At 32.2% G+C, this 19,554-nt stretch overlaps 1 protein-coding gene across 1 annotated transcript in view; it reads left to right on the top strand.

The window, feature by feature from the left end:
* The window catches only part of LRP1B (LDL receptor related protein 1B), a 1,825,183-nt gene that overhangs the window by 1,166,496 nt on the left and 639,133 nt on the right, over positions 1 to 19,554 (top strand). The window contains exon 22 of the mRNA XM_046659286.1: positions 17,165 to 17,365. Coding sequence (XP_046515242.1) covers positions 17,165 to 17,365 — 201 coding nt within the window. The remainder of the gene's footprint in view (positions 1 to 17,164; positions 17,366 to 19,554) is intronic.

Genomic DNA, 19,554 nt, shown 5'->3' with positions numbered 1-19,554 from the left:
TAGGCTAATTCTAGTGCCAAAGAGCCAATTATTTGACTCAGGTTAACATTATTCTAAGCATATATAGTGTATATTGTTCCCCCTGTTGCTTCTGGCATTTGCTTTATTGGGCTAATGTTGAAATATATTAGATAACAGTCTTTAACAGGTATTTGAATAAAGAACTGGCAAGGCCAAGGTAGAGCAAAATATGAACTGACATGGAAAGTCCTGAACTAAAACTAACTGAATATGCTGTTAAGATTCGGCAAATTTAGTGGTGAAACATAAAACCAGGCTGCGATTTGTTTATAAAGAAAGAAATTATAAATAGCTTCATAACAAAATAAGTTCAAAAAGCTAAATGTTAATAAAAACTGGTTTTAACTTTCTATCACAGAAAATATGAGGAAAAAGCACATACATGATAAATAACAGAGTTGAGTAAATAGAAAATTTCGAGTGCTTGTGATTTATCTTATATGCATTTATTGGTATTTTACAATGAACTCTTATGAAACAGCTTCCTCTGAATATGACTCAACTTAAAAATGAATCTAAAGATGATGAGGATGGCTGATGTAGAAATGAAAAAGTTTTTTTCCTCTATCCATCTTAGATTTGTTGGCTGGGGCCCTGTAGATTAGACTGACAAAAGATAAATTAACAAGAAAAAAAACCCAGAAGTTTATTAACACATGCATCATGCATACATATGGGAGAACTCAGCAATGAGTAACTCTAAGAGGTAGCTAGAACTTGGACTTACATAGCATCTTAGCAAAGAACAATAAATTTGTAGAGAAGTAACAAGACAAAAGTAAAGGACTTTGAGTTTCTAGGGATCGCAAATTGTGGGAAGGTAAATATATGGGAAAATGGACGGAAGAGGGCCAGTTAAAGTTGGTGCAGGTCCATCTTGGCAACTGACTTTCCATCTTCCTGATGGCCGTAAAACTTCCCTGCGAAAGAGATTTACGGCAGTCTTCAGTTCTCAGAAGTTTTAGTCAGATAGGAGAAGCTCCAAGAAAGCTTCTTTCTATATCTTTTGAATTTCAAATGCCTTCAGTTCAAAATAATTCTTATGCTAAAGTGGCATATTTTTGAGGTAGCATATTTTGATCCTGACTATCTTTGGAGAATTGGGTTCTGAAAGATATTTTTGTGTATGTTGACTTGGGATTCAGATTATCCATTTAATAATATTACTAAAACTTGAGATTTTTGTATGAAATAGTCATCATGTAAACCAAAATTAAATGTAAAAAAAAGCAGAACTGTGATAAAACTCATGTTGCATTTTAAAAGAGAAATGTGATATAACGAGGTGACTATGGTTGATAGTATCGTACAATGAAATTTGCTAAAAAAGTAGAATGTAAGTGTTCTTACAAAAAATAAACAAGTAAAAAGTAAAAAAATAAAAGAGAAATGTGAAAGGTAATAATGTAACCATTGATCTGATTCTAATTTAATGTGTGGCTTAAATATATTAAGCCATAATGTTTCAAACTATTTGAGTAGTCATAATTCACAATTACATATCCATATTTAGGATAGACCTTTATGAACATTGCAGGCATTAAAGTAAACCACAAATATAAACAACGGATTAAAAATATGTGCACATCTATAATCTTTTTGATATATTAAAATTTACTTTAATTAAATTCCCAGTTTTACAAGCTAAAAGATCTTTAAACTACCCAAGATGTTCAATTCAGGGTTCATATTTATTTTCAAAGCTTTGTAAATGCTAACTTGGGCATTTAAAAGTTTTCAGGATAATTAATTTACATTTGGTGGTTAAAACGGCTTTTTAGAATTCATAAATTGCCATCTATTGGTGTTAAAATGTAGGCACATTAATAAGTTTCTTTATTCCTATAAAGAAGAGAATGACAGCTAAATTAAAGTACCATGCAACCGTTATCATTTAGGAGCTTCTAATCTCAAAGAACCTATCTTTGACCAAGGACTACACTCTCTGACATCTAGTCTCTCAGGTCCTAGAGCAGCAAATTACAATTACATTACAGCTGGGGTATGTGGGAAGGAAATTTCAAGTTTACTCCTCATGGCAAAGAAACTCAGAAATTCCGTTCTTCAGATTGAAAAAGGAAAGAGACATTTGATATTATACAGTGATGGCAAGGTTATGGGGAAAAGAGGCCCTCCAGCTATTGATAGCAATGTAAATTTGACCCATCCTTCCCACTTCTAGAAATTCATGTAAAGAACAGCAGGAGTATAAAGACACATGAATAAAGACTTTCAGTGCAGTGTTTTTGCTTCTATAGCAAAAAGAAAAAGAAAGAAATAATGTATTTTCTATTAAGAGGGGAACTACTTAATAATTACAGTTCATTCACACAATGAACTACTCCAATGTCATTAAGAAGGTGTGAAAAGGAAATTCATATGAAGATGGAATTTTAAATTCATACTTTGAATCCTCTCTCCACTCTAAAAACACACAGAAGTGATGATAAAATATAACAGGAGATAATGAAAGAGATGTAGCCTTATTAACAAACAAAATATATCTCTGAGGAACAGATATAAAACAGAATAACAAATGGTGATCTGCGTTGAAACTGGATGCCTGATTGGGTTGAATATGGAGTTTAGATCTCAGGTTTAATGGAAAATAAACCTGTCCCACATGAAGTTGGGGACTGGAAGCAGGCTTGCTGCTAGAAACCAGAAAATGGAATAGGACTTCTTTGCTTTTGAAAGGAGAATTAAAAAAAAAAAAAAAATTGCTGCTGTTTGCTGTCTAAGATGGTACTTAAATGAGTTGTGTACATAGAGAGATGGGATGACATAGGCATGGCAATCAGCCAAGCTTCTGGCTGGCTTAGAGACTGAATTTGATAAAAATCCAATATCACGTTGGGATAGAATCCCACAAAAAGACAAATATAAGATGTGTTTCTGAACCAAGAGTGTTGGTGGTATAGGGTGGGCTGAAGAGAAAGCAGCAATGCCTATATATAGGGGCAAATAAACACATAGAGAGAAAATTAAAAACTCCTATCCAAGATGAGATTGCAAATCAAAATTCTAAAATACAAGAAGAAAACTCATAAAACCAGTCATCAAAATCAATCATTATAAAATGTTATATATTTTATATAGATATCATATATTATATATGTAATATATAATATATAATATTTGTGAATTTACTCAAGATTAAATAAAAATATCTTTGTAAAAAGGGTTTAAAATAAGTATATTTGAAATCCTCAAAGACAAAAATGTAGAAAACAGCATCCCTGAAATGAACAAGAATATACATAAATAGGCAGAGAGATAAATGATACATAAATATAGATATAGATTTAGATGACAGAATAATTGTAACAGGAAAAGTTGGAGAATGAGATGTATTAGATTTGAGAATGAAATATATCAACATGAAATTTAAAACCAACTCTATACCGGACACAGAAAAAGTGAACTGAAAGATAATATATCGTTCACCCAGAAAGTATCACAGAGGAAAAGACAAGAAATTAAAAAGTAAGAATGAGGTAGTCAAGATATGTGGTTGGAAGGCTACAACAGAGACTCAAAGAAATTCCACGACAGAATATAGGTATGAACAGAAAAAACAAACACTCACACACAAACAGAATGGCTAAGGTTTACCTGAATTGAAAAACTTGATTCCTCAGAAAGAAGTACATTCAGACTTCTGGGTAGAGTTAATTAAATTAACCCAAACCTCTATAAGCCATTTTGAAATGGCGGAACATCAGATACTAAAACTACCAGAGAGGAAATCAGATTATCTAAGATCATATTAAGAAAGGCAACGAGATTTTGGAGTAATTAGAAGCTAAAGCAAAAACACTTTCCGGCAAGTATTCTATACCCAGCTAAAATATTAGTCTAGATAATTTAGACACGCAAAACATAAGGCATTTTTCCACATAAAGCCTCACTAATAAAATTATTAGAGCAATAAGAAAATAGAATTTAGTGAGAGACATAAGTTTAAGGACCAAAATAAAACTGATGAGACTAAGAAAAACATGCTTTAATGATAAAAATTCAATTTACAATAAAGTTTTTGCAGTCTTAAATATTTTACATTAAATAACATCAGATTTTACATGGCAAAACTTTCAGAAACTAAGATCAGAAAGCTATATTAGGAGCAAGAAATTTTATTCATTTATTTTAGCCCATGAAAAATTAAGTGGAAGAAAAATAAAAAAGAATGTAGAAGATCTAAATAATTAATGTTTAAGTCAAAGTAATAAAGACATAGCTCTATTCCTAGAAGGCAAAAAATAAACCTTCCTTTAAAAGGCTGATGAATTTTTTTTTAAGTGAGGAAGGTTGGCCCTGAGCTAACATCTGTGCCAGTCTTACTCCATTTTATATGTGGGACACCATCGCACCATCGCTTGATATGTGGTGTATGTCCACACCCCGGATCCAAACCCACAAACCTGGGCCACCAAAGCAAAGAACGCCAAACTTAACCACTATGCCACTGGGTCAGCCCCTAAATTTTTTTTTAAATAAGCGTTTCTTGTCACAAACAAATTCAATAAATTCCAAGAAATAGAAATAATACAGACAAAACTCCTTGATGATAGTACAAAAAATCTAGTAGTTGTGAAGAGTAAACCTCCTTTCCACTTGAAAATTTAATAATAAAATATAAACACTTTAATTCTACAGGGAATCAAACTGCAATTATAGAGCTTTTCAAAAATAAAGATACATACATATCAGAACATATAGAGTATAAGCAACACATTGTTCAAAGGAAAAAATCATAACTTTTTAAGTTTATATGCAGGATGTCCCAAAACTCTGTGTATTTTTAAGCTTTAACAACTTTAGAAGTGTAAATGCTATAAAATTACAAAAGGCAACATTGGAAAGTTTATTTTTAATGTATAGTATATAATATAATATTTAGTTTTGTGAATTGAATAAAAAATTTTTAAATTTTCCTACTAGTTTGCCATCTTCAATTAGAAGTACTGAAAAAAGTAACATTAAAAATGCTTTATTGAAAATTTACAAAATTATATGTAATTAAAACTCAATTTACAAAACTATAAGAAGTTTAAATAAACTTTCAAGTGATGTTTATGCTTGTAGCATTTATATTTCTAGAGTAATTAAAGATTAAAACTGCTCTAAGACTTTTGAGACACCTATATTTACATTAAGAAATTAAAAATCAAAAATAAATTATTTAACATTATGTAGCAGAGACAATATTCACCAATTTTCCTTACACATTACTGTATTTCTCAACTCTCCTGCACTTAGATTGGGGCCAAGTGACTAGGTCAATGGGCTGTTAGTAGAAATTACTACAGTAGTCCCCCTCTTATCATGGGGGATACAGGTATTCTTCATTGCATTGCACTTTGTTTTATTGGGCTTCACAGATACTGCGTTTTTTACAAGACCCTCGACCAGCACAAAGATTATGACTCAATGAAGGTTCAGATGATGCTTAGCATTTTTTAGCAATAAAGTATTTTTTAATTAAGGTGTGTGCATTTTTTTAGACATAATGCTATTGCACACTTAATAGACTACAATATGGTGTAAACATAATTTTGAATGCACTGGGAAACCAGATATTTGTGTGATTCACTTTAGTGAAATATTTGCTTTATTGCGGTGGCCTGGAACTGAACCCCCAGTTTCCAAGATACGTACGCTCCTACATTCCAAGCCCCTTAATGGATGCCTGAAACCATGGATAGTACCAAACCCTGTATATACTATTTTATCCAATGCGTACATACCTATGATAAAATTTAATTTATAAATTAAGCACAGTAAGAGATTAACAATAAAAAATACTAAAATAAAATAATTATAATTATATACAGTATTAAAAGTTACCATCGATTTTAGCAACCTCAGCATACGATTTTTTGTTTCTTTCCTTATTACATTGAGAACTGTCAGCTTTTCACTTCAGAGAAGCACTTTACGGCTTCTCTTCAACATACCCAAATTGCCACCATCACTACTCTTGTACTTTGGGGCCATTACTGAGTCTTATTAAATAAAGGTTACTTGACCACAAGCACTGTGATATGGAGACAGTCCATCTGATAACCAAGATGGCTACTAAGTGACTACTGGGCGGGTAGTGTATACAGGGTGGATACATTGGAAAAAGGGATGATTCACTTCCCAGGCAGGACAGAGCAGGACAGTGAGAGACTTCATCATGCTACTCAGAACAGGACGCAATTTAAAATTTATGAATTGTTTATTTCTGGAATTTTCCATTTAATATTTGCAGACCACCGTCAACCACAGGTAACTGAAACCATGGAAAGCAAAACCATAGATAAAGGGGGCTGCTATACTATAGCACTTCCATGCCAAGGCAATCAAGCTATAGCGAGCATCCTCCCACTATTTTTTCTCTTGCCCCAGTGACCTTTCAAAATGGGTCTTTTTAAAAATGGGTCTAGAGGGCATACGTCCAAGTTGGAGGAAGGCTACCTGACCCTATAAAATTTTATGTGCACAGGCAGTGAACTTTATATTGAGCTAGGCCACCAGATTTCAGAATATGTTACTGCAGCATAGCTTATTCTGACTAATGCAGTGTTTAACTGAAGAAGTTAGAAAATAACAACAAAACAAGGAAAAGGAAAACAGAAAAATAGATTATTTTTTTAATTTAGAAGGAAGAAAGAGAAATAGCATAATTGGAAAATTCAAGAACCAGGTTTTTGAAAGAATAACTAACATGGCTAATACATTAACTGAACTAATAAAGAAAAAACATTGAAAGTGCAGTACGTGAAATGAGAATGGAAAAATAATCACAGATGCTGAGGAAATTATAAAAGTTAAGCTATCTATGTAGCATCATAGAAATGAATTTAAAAATCTGTATTAATAAAATCATGAATTTGAAAAATATACATTTCCAAAATTAACTCTAGAAAGAAAAATAGGCAATTTATTTTATAAAAATAGAAAAAATGATCAATATTTTCCCCTCTCACCATTCCACCAAAATCTCCAAGTCCAGCTGAAAAATTCTACCAGATATTTAAGGAACATTGTTACAATGCTGTTTCATCTCCTCCTGAGCATTTGAAAGGAATAAAAGCTTTTAGGTTATTCTTTTGAGCAACATAATATTGATTTTACAACCCTAAAAGTTAGGACTTTTCATACATGTGAAAATTACAAACCATCTCTCTGATGACCATTACTACCATCATTCTAGATAAAATATGAGGAAATCAGCAATATATTAAAATAATAATTCACCGTGACAAACACCACCCTCCATTTAAAAACAAACATGGTCCGAAATGAAAGAAGAAGCAATAATACAGAATAATATAGACATTTAATCTAGAATAAACTGGGAGCAATATTTGCAACACAGATCACAAATAATTAGATGCCCTAATACACAATAGCTCTTTGAGATCATTTTTAAAAAGAGCAACAACCCATATAAAAGTGGGCAACGTTTGTGGAAAAAGAAAGATAAAAGGTTCTTAAACATGTGAAAAGACAATCAGCCTGACCCATAAAAGAAAGTCAAAACTATAGTGAGATTGTGCTTTTTTCAATATGGGATTGATGATTATTAATAAAACCAATAATATCCTATATTGGTATGAGTAAATGAGGTAGGCACTTTGATGTCAGTGGATACCAGTGAAGCCCCATGGAAGGATGTTTGGCAATATGTATCAATGTTTAAAATGTGCATATGCTTTCCCTACAATTCCACCTCTAAGAATTTATCATACAAACATATTTAATGCATTTGAGGAGTGATATATACAAAGATAATCATTTAAATTTTTTAGATTTAAATAATGTTTAATAAGCTTAAACAAATAGATATATAGAGACCCTTACATGCACACCCAACTCACACAAAATATTTTCAAATTTGACCACATGTCAGGTTCCAAAAAAAGTCTTAAAATTTTGAAATAATTGACAATTTAAAGAAAGTATTCTCCATACACAAAAATTAAGTTAGAAAACAGCATTAGAAAGGTGAGAAAGCCACGCACATGAAAAATAAAATCACACTTCAAAATAATCAATGGATTAATGAAGAAATCATAATACACGTATTTAAATATTTAGAACTGAATGAAACGGCATGTACTAGTCAGTAAAATTTCTATGATGGCTTTTTTTTTTTTAAATAGACTTCAATTTTAAAAGCCGTTTTAGATAACAGCAAAATAGAGAGGAAAGAACAGAGAGTTCTCATATACCCCCGCCACCTCCATATACATAGCCCCCTTCACTATCAACATCCCATAAGAGAATAGTACATTTGTTACAATTGATGAATTTGCATTCCTACACTGATAGGTCATTATCACTCAAAGTCCATAGGTTACATTAAGGTTCACTGTTGGTCTTGACAAATGAATAATGATAAGTGCCGCTATAGTATCATAAGGAATAATTTCACTCTCCTAATAACTATCAAGGAGTGTGATTGCTGGATCATATGGTTAAAGTATGTTTAGTTTTCTAAGAAACTCCCATACCATCTTCCAAAATCACTGTACAGTTTTGAATTCCCTCCAGCAATGAATGAGGAGTTCCTGTTGCTTCACATTCTTGCCAGCATTTGGCGTATCACTGTTTTGGATTTTCACCATTCTAATAGGTGTGTGATGGTATCTCGTTTTAATTTGTATTTGCCTAATGACATATGCTGTTCAGAATCTTTTTTTGAGCTAAGTGCCACTGAATTGTTTTTTTTGGGGGGGGGGGGGGGTTGTGAGGAAGATTGGCCCTGAGCTAACATCTGTGCCAATCTTCCTCTATTTTATGTGGGATGCTACCACAGCATGGCCTGACGAGCAGTGCTAGGTCTGCATCTGGGATCAAAACCAGCAACCACGGGCAGCCAAAGAGGGCATGCAAACTCAACCATTATGCCATTGGGCCAGCCTCACCACTAGATTGTTTTTAATAGCTATATATTGCAAAAGACCTGAGGAGGCCGAAATAGGGTACTAGGTACAAATATTGTGGTATATCCATATAGTAGAATACCTTGCAGCAATTTAAAGGATGGAAATCACTATAAGACACTGACAAGGCCATTTCTCTATCATTAACTGTTGAGTGAAAAGTGAAGGAACATAATAGTGGGTATAGTATGTAATATTTGTTTAAATAAAAAGATAAAAGTATATTCTTTTCTATAATAAAAAATATTTCTAGAAGGATTCACAAGAAACTGTTGTCAATAAGGGGAAAGAGTGGCTAGGGAAACAGAGCGAGAATGTGTCATAATTGTTCAGTCTCCTCTTTTGATTGACTGTCTTTCCAAGAGTGGTGATAGATTGCTGCTGACTCATATACCTTTTACTCTAGATTCCATTGGAAAAATGAACATACATTTTTCAAGTCAGGTCCCGGGGTAGGTCTAAGAGTTAAGGATGAAGTGATCTTTAGCAAAAGAATGTAACAAAACTAACTGGCGCTCTGTGTAATGAAAATCCACCATGGGCTTCTGTGAACGGCAAAGTGTTATTCTTTTCTATGTTTAGATTGTTTTGTTTTCCTTCTCCAATGTTGTACCAGTAAATACAATGTGAAATGGTGAATTTAATCGTTGTTTAAAATTAGTCTGGATAGTTAGAACCAAAAATATCCTACAATGGAATAGTGATTTTGTTATAATTATATGATTAATTGTTTATGAAGAATTTCTAAATACAGCGCTTTTTTTTCCTTCCTGTACCCAAGCCTATGGGATACTTTTATTTATTTCTGATGAAAATAATGTGGTGAGCTCTCCACTGTCTAGGTGCTGTAAAGCTAACAAAATACTTTGCATATTGCTTCTTATGAGCCTTACATATTTTTCTTTTGATTCTTCCAGTGGCCGTTTTAAACCTTTTACAGGTTTCTCACTCTTCTCTCCCTTCAATCCTGTATCTAAAGAAGAATATACCCTCCATTTTGCCCAGATGGGCTCTTCTTTAGATATTGATGCTGTGACCTCCTACTTCCTCTGGGACCTTAGTCACTTTTCTTGTTTATGTCTTCAATTTCTTTCTCCACAGTAATTTTTCTTCCTCTGTGTAAATATACCTAGTCCAATAACGTCAAAAACATTTATTTGATTTTATTAAGCTTTTCCCATCTTCCTCCTTTGCTTCATTAAATCATCTTGTGTCATGTAGTTAGATGTCTTGTCTCTCACTTGTTTCTTCATTCTTCGGGATCTAACATCCTATCTCTACCTTTGATGGAAATTACTGTTTTAGTGGTGGCCAGGAACGATCCCTCAGTCCATATTCTTGTCTGTCTGAGTCCTACTCTGCCACTCAGTAACTATGTGAGTTCAAATAAATTACCAAACCTCTCTAAGTTTCAATTTCCTGACCTGTAAAATAGATACGATAATAATAATAATAACCAAAAATAGGTACACAATATGAGCTTAACAAATGATGCCTTTGACTATTAATACTGTGCATTGACTTCTTTCTCTGCAACATCTGACTTTTCTCTGCAACACATGTCCTCTCCTTGAAACATCTTCTTATGAATTCTCATATTAGATTGTCCTCTATTCATTTACCATTTAGATTTCTCTTTTTATTTCATTTCCCTTGCCCTTTTCCCTCCGCCTATCCCTTATGTGTAACTTAAAAATGTTTGCTGAATACATAATGTGTCTCAGGAATTGCATAGATTTTTCTCTTAATTTCTCTGTTTGTTCCTTCTCGTCTTTCTGCAAGGTGTCCCTAGCAAACTCTTCTGTTCCCAAAGTTTCAACCATCACCTCCAGGTAAATGCCTCCCAAATTTCTATCACTGAAATTAACTCCATGCTTCAAACCCATTCTTTCCAATACTATGCTGAACATCTCACTTTCTCTCCAAGTCAGAAATTCTTCCTCGTTTCTCCATTTCTGTTAGGAACATCTTCACCCCTCTACCCATTTGGATTTAAGACAGAAAGCACCTTTTGACACTCCTAACTTTTGACACTCCTAACTTATAATCATTTTCCAAGTCCTGCTGATGCTACCTGTACACTTTCTCTAACGTCACCCATTCCATTCTTTCCTTTAGCATATCACAGCCTAAAGTTAAGCCTGTATTCTCTCTCATTCACAACTTTGTGTGGCCTACTATTTTTTTCCCTGGAAATTGTTGGCTTCAATCCATTCTACACACAGCTTTGGCTTTCTCTCACTTCATAAGCTGTAACCTGCGCACATTCTTTCTCAAAACCTTTTAATGGTTCTCCATTGTCTATAAGATTGAGACCCTTCTTGAATTGGCAATCAATATTTCATGAACTGTGGCCCCAAACTGTGTTATTATTGCTTCTGGAGCAAGTCCCACCCTTTCCTGTCTTTATACATTTATGTAGGAGTTGCATCTTATGTGTGGATTATATTCAGCAAATAAAGCTAAAACTGCATATGTTCAAAATTACTATTGCCATCCATAAAACTCAGTATACATGGTTCTGTATATATAGTTCTGATGAAAATTTGTACATATGACCGTATTATTAAGAAAGTAATTTTGGCATAAAATAAAGAATGCATATACAAAATAGAATTTTATGGTGGATTCACATGGAAGTGGAAAAGAGACCAAATTAAGAAAGAGCTGGTTTACTTCCACCATCTACGCCCTGACATATTCCCATTGAGTAGCATGAGTAATCACCATGTTATTAAATTGTTCTCTCCCTCTTTTTCTGTTCTATTTGATTTTTGTTTTGCAGAGGGGATTTATTTCAATGTTAAGACTATAAATGCAAGGCAGCTGTCTATATGAAATGCTTTTTTTCTTGTGTCCATAGGTAATATTCACTGCCATCATCCTAAACCCCTTTCCAAATAACATCTCAGTAAAGCTTGTTCTTAAACTTCCAATCATACGTATTTTCTACTTCCTTGAAATTCCATAGCACCCTGTGATGGTTGTATGGCTTTTATCTTTTTCTTTTTTTCTGTTCAATATTAGAATGTTTGCCACAACTAGACTTATTGCTTCACAAGGTCAGGAATTTGTCTTTCCTATCTTTCTACATTCTTCAGTAGCAGGCAGACATATAATACTCAGTAAATATTTGCTGAATTGAAGCCAAACATGGTCAGAGAAATAAATATGTATGTGGTATTAAAGGTGAGTAGTGTAAAAATTAAAAAGAAAGATTGCAATTCAAAGACCAGTCTTTAAAAAGACATCATAAATATATTACTGAGTAAATTCATTTGGATTTTCTCAAAGATTCACTCCTCTTCATACCTATATCCTTAATATTAACTGCTAGCCATATCCCAAAACAGAAATGATCCTGTTATAATATGTCGTCTTTTATTAAGATTAAAGCAATTCAAGCAGTTTATAAAATTTTAACTCTATTTTTTTAAATGGCCAAAACAGTTTAACAGAGAAAAGAGAATCTCCAGAACAGATCATATAAATTTATTTTGGGAAAGCAGCACAGTTTTTAGGGATTCCTAGAAACTTTTAGTTTTCCTATAGCTGTTGACTTTGTGGTGGCTTTTAACCTAAACTGTATATTTCAAGATAACACAAACCAAAATAGTTTTTATAATGTCCTGAGTATGTGTGTGTGTGATTGTACTAGCTGTCATGATACCAACATGCTGATTTTTGTTTTTTCTGTTTGTTGTTGCTGTTGTTACTTGGCGATTCGTATTCTCTTTGCTTAAAGGGCAAAACTATGATTTCTATAAGAGTGTAACATACATAGTTATCAAGTTGAAAACATCATGAGAAATAAATCAGAAAATATTATGTAGAACTCAACTTGATAATAAACACCTAATATAATTTTCTGCATGCAATATGTTTTTAAAGAAGAATTAATAAAGACAAAGTATTTTCTTTGGTTATTTGAACTTATTTGTGCATATTTAAAAAATCTTATTTTTAAAGATTTTGGTTTTTTAGATATTGGATATTTATAATTTCCATAACACATTTTAATATGATTAATCTTTATTTTGTTTTAGTAATACTAATTTGACCAAAAATATACTTAATAATACTAATTTGACTAATAATACAAATTTGGCCAATTTTTTATATAAAAAGTAAGGAGGTTACACAAGAAAATCTGTAGTATTTGTTCTTTTAAGGTGGTACATCCAATGACTTGACCACATAGGGATTTTTCTTGATATGAATCAAGTAAAAATCAACATTCTTTAAGCATATTCACTAAGCTCATTTGCTTTTGGATATTCCCCAATTAATGGTCATGAATTAGAAATTTAATTAAACTTGTCATATCTAATGTACGCTCTTATCTACATTTTCCTAAGAGTTAAAACCAAACAAATAAGAAAGGGAGAAGCAACAAAGCTTCAACATCCCTTGCAAAATCAGTGGGAGAACGGAGCTATTTAACCTTGTAAATTTTGTCTAAGTTATGTATTCATATTTATTCATTTATCTGGTAACATAATCTGCGTTAAAGTTATTAGTCATTTGAATAAAATTTTTCTTTACCTTTTCCAGGCAGCATTTAAGTCAGGGATGACAAATAGGTTTTACTGCTATTCTGACTCTAAAAGATTCATAGTGATTTATGGACGGGTTTGTTGAAACAATTCTAAGGTCATTCTGGAGTCAACGGTTAAGAATGTCATGATGGATTAGAGATGTCTGGGGAAAAAAGGAAGTTGCATCTTGATTTACCAAACTGAAAATGGAAATTACTATATTATTCTTGAACTCTCCCTTCATTCTATTATACTTGCAGATGATCCCACACAATTTAATACTTAAGTATAGGATGTCATATTTTAGACTACAATTAAGAGTTATGCATTGATCTTGCCTTACTAACTAGATTACAAACTCCTCAGTAACAGGGAAAGTCATGACTTTCTTATATTTCCTAATGTCTCTAGGAAAGTGTAAGGCATAGAGTCAACTCAACATAGAAATTGTATAATGTATCTGGAGAAACTAGCAGACTTTATGGCACATGTGCATAATTTCATCTTCATCATTTTAAAAATGCACTAGTATTTCTTTTTCAGAAAAGTCATGCAGAAATACGGTAGAAGGAAAATAAAATAGCACAAAAGAATTCAGTGAAAAATCCATCTGTCTCCTACTCCAGGTTTCCAGTACCTCAATCTTCCTCACCAGATGCAGTCACTTTTGACTGTTTCCTGTGTAGCCCTCCAGAAAGAATTCGTGTAGAGACAAGCCTTTCCATGTACTTATATTGATATATGTAAGGAAATATAGTCATAGATAATGGTAAACAGATAAATCTCTTTTAACATATAAGAAAGTCTATCTCATGCTCAGTTCTATGTCATTTTTTATTGACATGTTTTGGAGGTTGTTTTATATTAACTTATGCAGAATTATCTCATTATTTCTCACTCAAGCATATAATTTCAATGTATGGATGTACTGTAATTGATATTACCAGAATTGCAATGATGATTTGTTACCAGTCTCTTGCTAATATATCCAAAGCAGCAACACGTCTCCTTGCATATGCATCTTTGTGCGTTTGGGCAAATATATTAATGAAAAAAATTCTAAAATTAGAATTACTGTGGTGAAGAGATGATGAATATTTCATTTGCTGGATTTCATAACATTGCCCCTCAGAGAGATTATCCCAATTTGCAGCTCCCTCAACACTGGAGCTGTTTCTTAAACTATCATCAAATGTATCTAATATCCAACATTTTGATCTTAATCAATCTGATAGAAAAAAATGGTATCAAATTGCTTTTTCTGGTTTACTATTTTTTAATCGAAATGTATTTTGAACATCTCATGTTCATAAGCCATTATTGATTCATTGTGGATCTTGCACTTGAATTCGGTTATTCATCTTTATCTTATTGACTTGTAAGAGTACTTTGTATTTTAAAGAAATACTATATGCCCTTTTTGTCAAACATAATATTTTTCTAGTTTATTGACTTTGTACATAAATTTTCTTGTTGCAATGTGGAATCAAAAATTTATGAAATTAAGTTTATCAATTTGTCCTTTATGTTCTCTGGGTTTGTGTAATGACCATTTCAAGTTTTTTTTTTAACATCTACTTTATTCTAGAATGTTTGTTTGTTTAGTTTTTCATTATTTTGAAATGCTTACCTCTTGGATCTATCTAGGATTTATTTTGGCATAAGGTTCAAATAAAGATTCAGTTTTATTTTTTTCCTCCAGATGACTAATCAATGATCTCAACGTCATTACTTTTGTAATTAATTTTTCTCTACTACTGTATTTTGAATTGCCAATTCTTTGTATATTAAACCACATACATAAATGAGTCAATTTCTGGTGTCTCTAAACTATTTAATTATTGATCTATTTATTGACATTCTTGTATAAAATGTTTTAACTACTGTTACTTTAAAAAACTTCTAAATATTTGGCATGACACTTCCTAATCATCAATCTTCATTTATTTTTTATTATAAGACTTCTAATGATATTTGCAGTTTTATTTTCTTATGTTTAGGATATACTCATAGGATTGCAATAGTATTGTTTAGTGTTGTATTGGGATTGTATTAATTTGGGAAAAATAATGTCTTTACAGTGATAATGCTTCCTCTCCAAGACCAAACTATATTCTTATCCAAGGCTTCTTTTAGGTTTCCTTGTAGACTTTTTAATTTCTTCATATAAATTCTATACAGTTCTTGTTTAGTTTAACCCAAAATACATTGTTTTATGGTGAATTTTTTAATTGGTCTTTTCTTCTACAATATTCTATTTGAATATATGAAATCTATTGATTTTTATACAATTTTTGAAACTAGCTACCTTTTTTTGAATGCTTAGTTTCTTATAGTTCTTATTTAGTTTTTATTGATTTTATAATTATATGATTATATTAACCACATACTCTTTTCTAATTTTATACCTCATTTCCTTCTAATGTCTAATTGTATTAGGTAGTATTTTTAAAACAACATAAAATAATAACATTATTAGTTTTATTTACAATATTAAGGCAAAAGTTTACAATGTTTCTTAATTTATATTACATTTATTAATGAAGTATCCATCCATTCTTGTTTCAAGAGTATTCTGATCAATAATTATTCTTGAAAATTATCAAATATATTTAAATTAACTGTGGAAGTGATCATTTCTGTTTTTTTCTTATTTGATCTATCCTGATATACAGAATTATGAATATATATCTATAAATGAAACATCTTTTCATTAGTATTTAAATTAGTTTAAAATTTAGTAGCCTTTAAGGTTGAAGAAGACAGTTAAATACGCAATGACTCTTGGACATATACAATCTACTATTTTTTATTTCCCTTTTATTTCCCCCACTCATTTTATGAGATGTTGGTATGTAGTCACCCAATAAGTAGTATTTACCCTTAGGTACATTTTTAAATTCACATTACACCTTAACATTCTATAATCCAGAAAAGATAATCAATTAGAAGAAAAATACAAATAATCTAGAAAGAAGGAATAATTTGCAATAAAAAAAAAACGTTACATAGACAATGACCATTGCTTTCTATGCATTTCATATTGTTACTTTTGAAATATGCTGGCTAAACAATATCATTTTATTTTTTTCCTTCAAAGTCAATAAAGAAAAACATATTTCTATAAATTCTGTCTGTATATTCCTTAGCTACCAAAATTTTTAGTAACATTTTATATTCTTTTATGAAAAGAACTGTGCATATGTCTAGATGTGAATTGTTGAGGTGTTGAGGTTATAAATGTAAATAGAAGGACATCTTCTCCCATGAAAATAAAAAATTTAACTAAATTTAGGGCTCCAAAGACACGGATAGCATTTACCTAAATTTAGGACTCTGAGAGGGACTTATATGCAAATGTATCCTTAAAGTTGGGTTTTAAAAGTATTTTAGTTAAATTTTCAATTAGTCACAGAAATTTTCTTTAAATGCAGTAAGACAATAACTTGAAAGTAAAGAAAATATCAAGACTTTAACAGTACCAGCACTTTAAGAACCAGGGCAAGAACTATTCGAATACTGTCATGAAAATAAAGTGTCAAACTATCAACAAATAGATTTCTCACTAACGGCAAGTAATCCTGCTTCTGACTGAAGACAGTCATGACCACTCATTACAGTGACTTAATTACAAAATCAAATGCATGCTGTTTCTGTTTTTTTAAGGGAGATGTATCAACAAAGCATGGGTATGTGATGGAGATATTGATTGTGAAGATCAATCAGATGAACATGACTGTGACAGTTTCTTGTGTGGACCACCCAAGTACCCTTGTGCTAATGACACTTCAGTCTGCCTGCAGCCAGAGAAACTCTGCAACGGGAGAAAGGATTGCCCTGATGGGTCTGATGAAGGCGATCTCTGTGGTATTGCATGTCTCACTGCATTTGCTTCTCTCTGGATACTAGAACATTTTAGTCCACTTGCTGATACTTAATTATGGTAGCATTCATTCCTTCCATCCATTCCCCTTAAATGTAACTTTTAGCATTGAACCCTACCTACATTTTTCAGGCACTGTAAGTCATTAAAAATTTTTAAATATTATCAGAAGTTTCTGAAAGTAAAGCAGAAAAGGCTAGCTTATATCCAACTAACAATTGTATAGCTGTGCTCATCATTTATGTCTCTAGATGGTCAATGCTGTTTCCACAATTGAACTGATTGTTTTTTGTCAGTGAGTCCTTCAGAACAGAAGAATCTTGTTATGTCTGACCTATGGGATGAAGTTTACTATTACCCAGTGGCTTTTGTCATGCTTTCTAATCATTACAATAGAAATTGTTTTTTAGAAAGAGTGAAGGAAAAGACTAGATAATGAAACCAGTTGAATATTACTCAATTTTTTACGATTTTCTCTGAAGTTTTTAGTCCTCATATAATAGCTTTTTTTAGCGTGCTTTATCTACTTAGAATGATGATTTCAATCTGATAGCTTTTGAGTTTTGAAATCACTTTTGACTAGCCATTACCTTATGCCAACCAACACATATAAAGAAAATTACATTTCCTTCTCTGTGGGAAGATCAGATTTAGCAGTAGATTTTTAAAATATGTTTTCTAGATAATACAGAAGGTGACATCAATAGAATAATGAAGAAGAATTTACAGAATGATAAGAACAATAATGAGATGACTTGAGGCTGTAAGAAAATGACTTTAGGAAATGATGAAGCTGCCTGATTGAAAGTGGGAAAGACAACTACATTTAAGCCTAAAGTTATCATATTTTGATCTGCATTGAGCATTAATAGCACACTGAGTGATATAAAAAAGACTTATTCTTTTTTCAATTTATGTAATAAAATGTCCTTTCCTCCAAAGAGTCTGTGATTCTATAAAATAACCTTGAAACAGAAAATGCTACAGTCTTCATTCAGTGATGCTAAAATTTAAACAAGATTCAAGCAAACAAACAAAAAAACACCTAAAATTAAACAAAAAATTACAAAATAAAAGATGACCAACTTAGTTTACATGTATTCACTTCTTTCTCTCCTTGCTTGTTCTTCTTGATGGAGTAGGTTGATGGATGGAACTGCCTCTTGCATTACAATGTGAAGATTGCTCATGAAAGTTGTAAGAGCAATTCTAAAAGAAGGAAACTATCAGTGCTCTTAAAATTGAAAGTCTGTAATTATAGAAAAAAATTGAGACTTTGACAAGTTTAAATTCTATTCTTTGGTTACTTCGATTAAGTCACCTAGGCAGGTGGCTTAATTCCTTGAAATGTCAGTTTCCTCATAACAAGAACGGAGATGATGATATCTGTCAGGAAATCATGGTAATAATGCCTGCTGCACCACAGGTATTGAAAGAAATTAGTGCTTTTCCACCTTTTTTTCACCCTTTGGGTTAAATGAAGTAAACAAAAGGCAAAGAAGAGAAAATACAGTCCTTAAGAAAAATGAAGAGAATGATATGAAAGCACAGCCTTATTTTCCTATCTTCTGCTCTCTGATTTGGAAAAATAAGAGAGGAAAAGGGATTTATTCTGAATTCATTTCTTTGTCTGCTTCAAGATTGAAAATCACCTCTTGTTTATCCAGCCATTATACTCATCGGCTAAGGAGCCTTGCTCAAACATTTCAAAAGATTACAGAGAGTGGAAGAGGTTACACTGAAGCTGAGTAGGGAAGTACAAGAGAAGATAAAAAGACATTTTTATCCTGACTGCAGCACTGTGGCATATTGAACTCACACAGGTTGCTTCACCCAGCCCTTTATGAGGTGAAATTGAGGAAGAGTTAGAGCGATGAAAAGCAAAAACAAATACAGTCAAGAAATTGAATTGCCTTCTATGGTTCTCCTTCTCTTGCCTGCTTTTCTGTGCGCCTTTGTACAGTCAGCTCAGCGGATGGTATCCTTATAGGCAATATTGGTCCCTGCAGAGAAATGACACCTTGGTCTCTTGTTTTCAAGGCCTTCTCTCACCAGTTCTAGGTTAGACTCCCTCCAGCCTAACAAGACTCTGTACAGGTCTTGGTTTATGAGTGATGCAGCCATGGCCATAATGAATCTTTTACCCAGTGGATGTGCAACATATATCAAGTGA

The sequence above is a fragment of the Equus quagga genome, chromosome 4 (assembly GCF_021613505.1).
Source record: "Equus quagga isolate Etosha38 chromosome 4, UCLA_HA_Equagga_1.0, whole genome shotgun sequence".
Taxonomy (NCBI): Eukaryota; Metazoa; Chordata; class Mammalia; order Perissodactyla; family Equidae; genus Equus; species Equus quagga.
The sequence above is the reverse complement of the archived record's forward strand: the minus strand, read 5'-3'. Positions and strand labels throughout refer to the sequence as shown.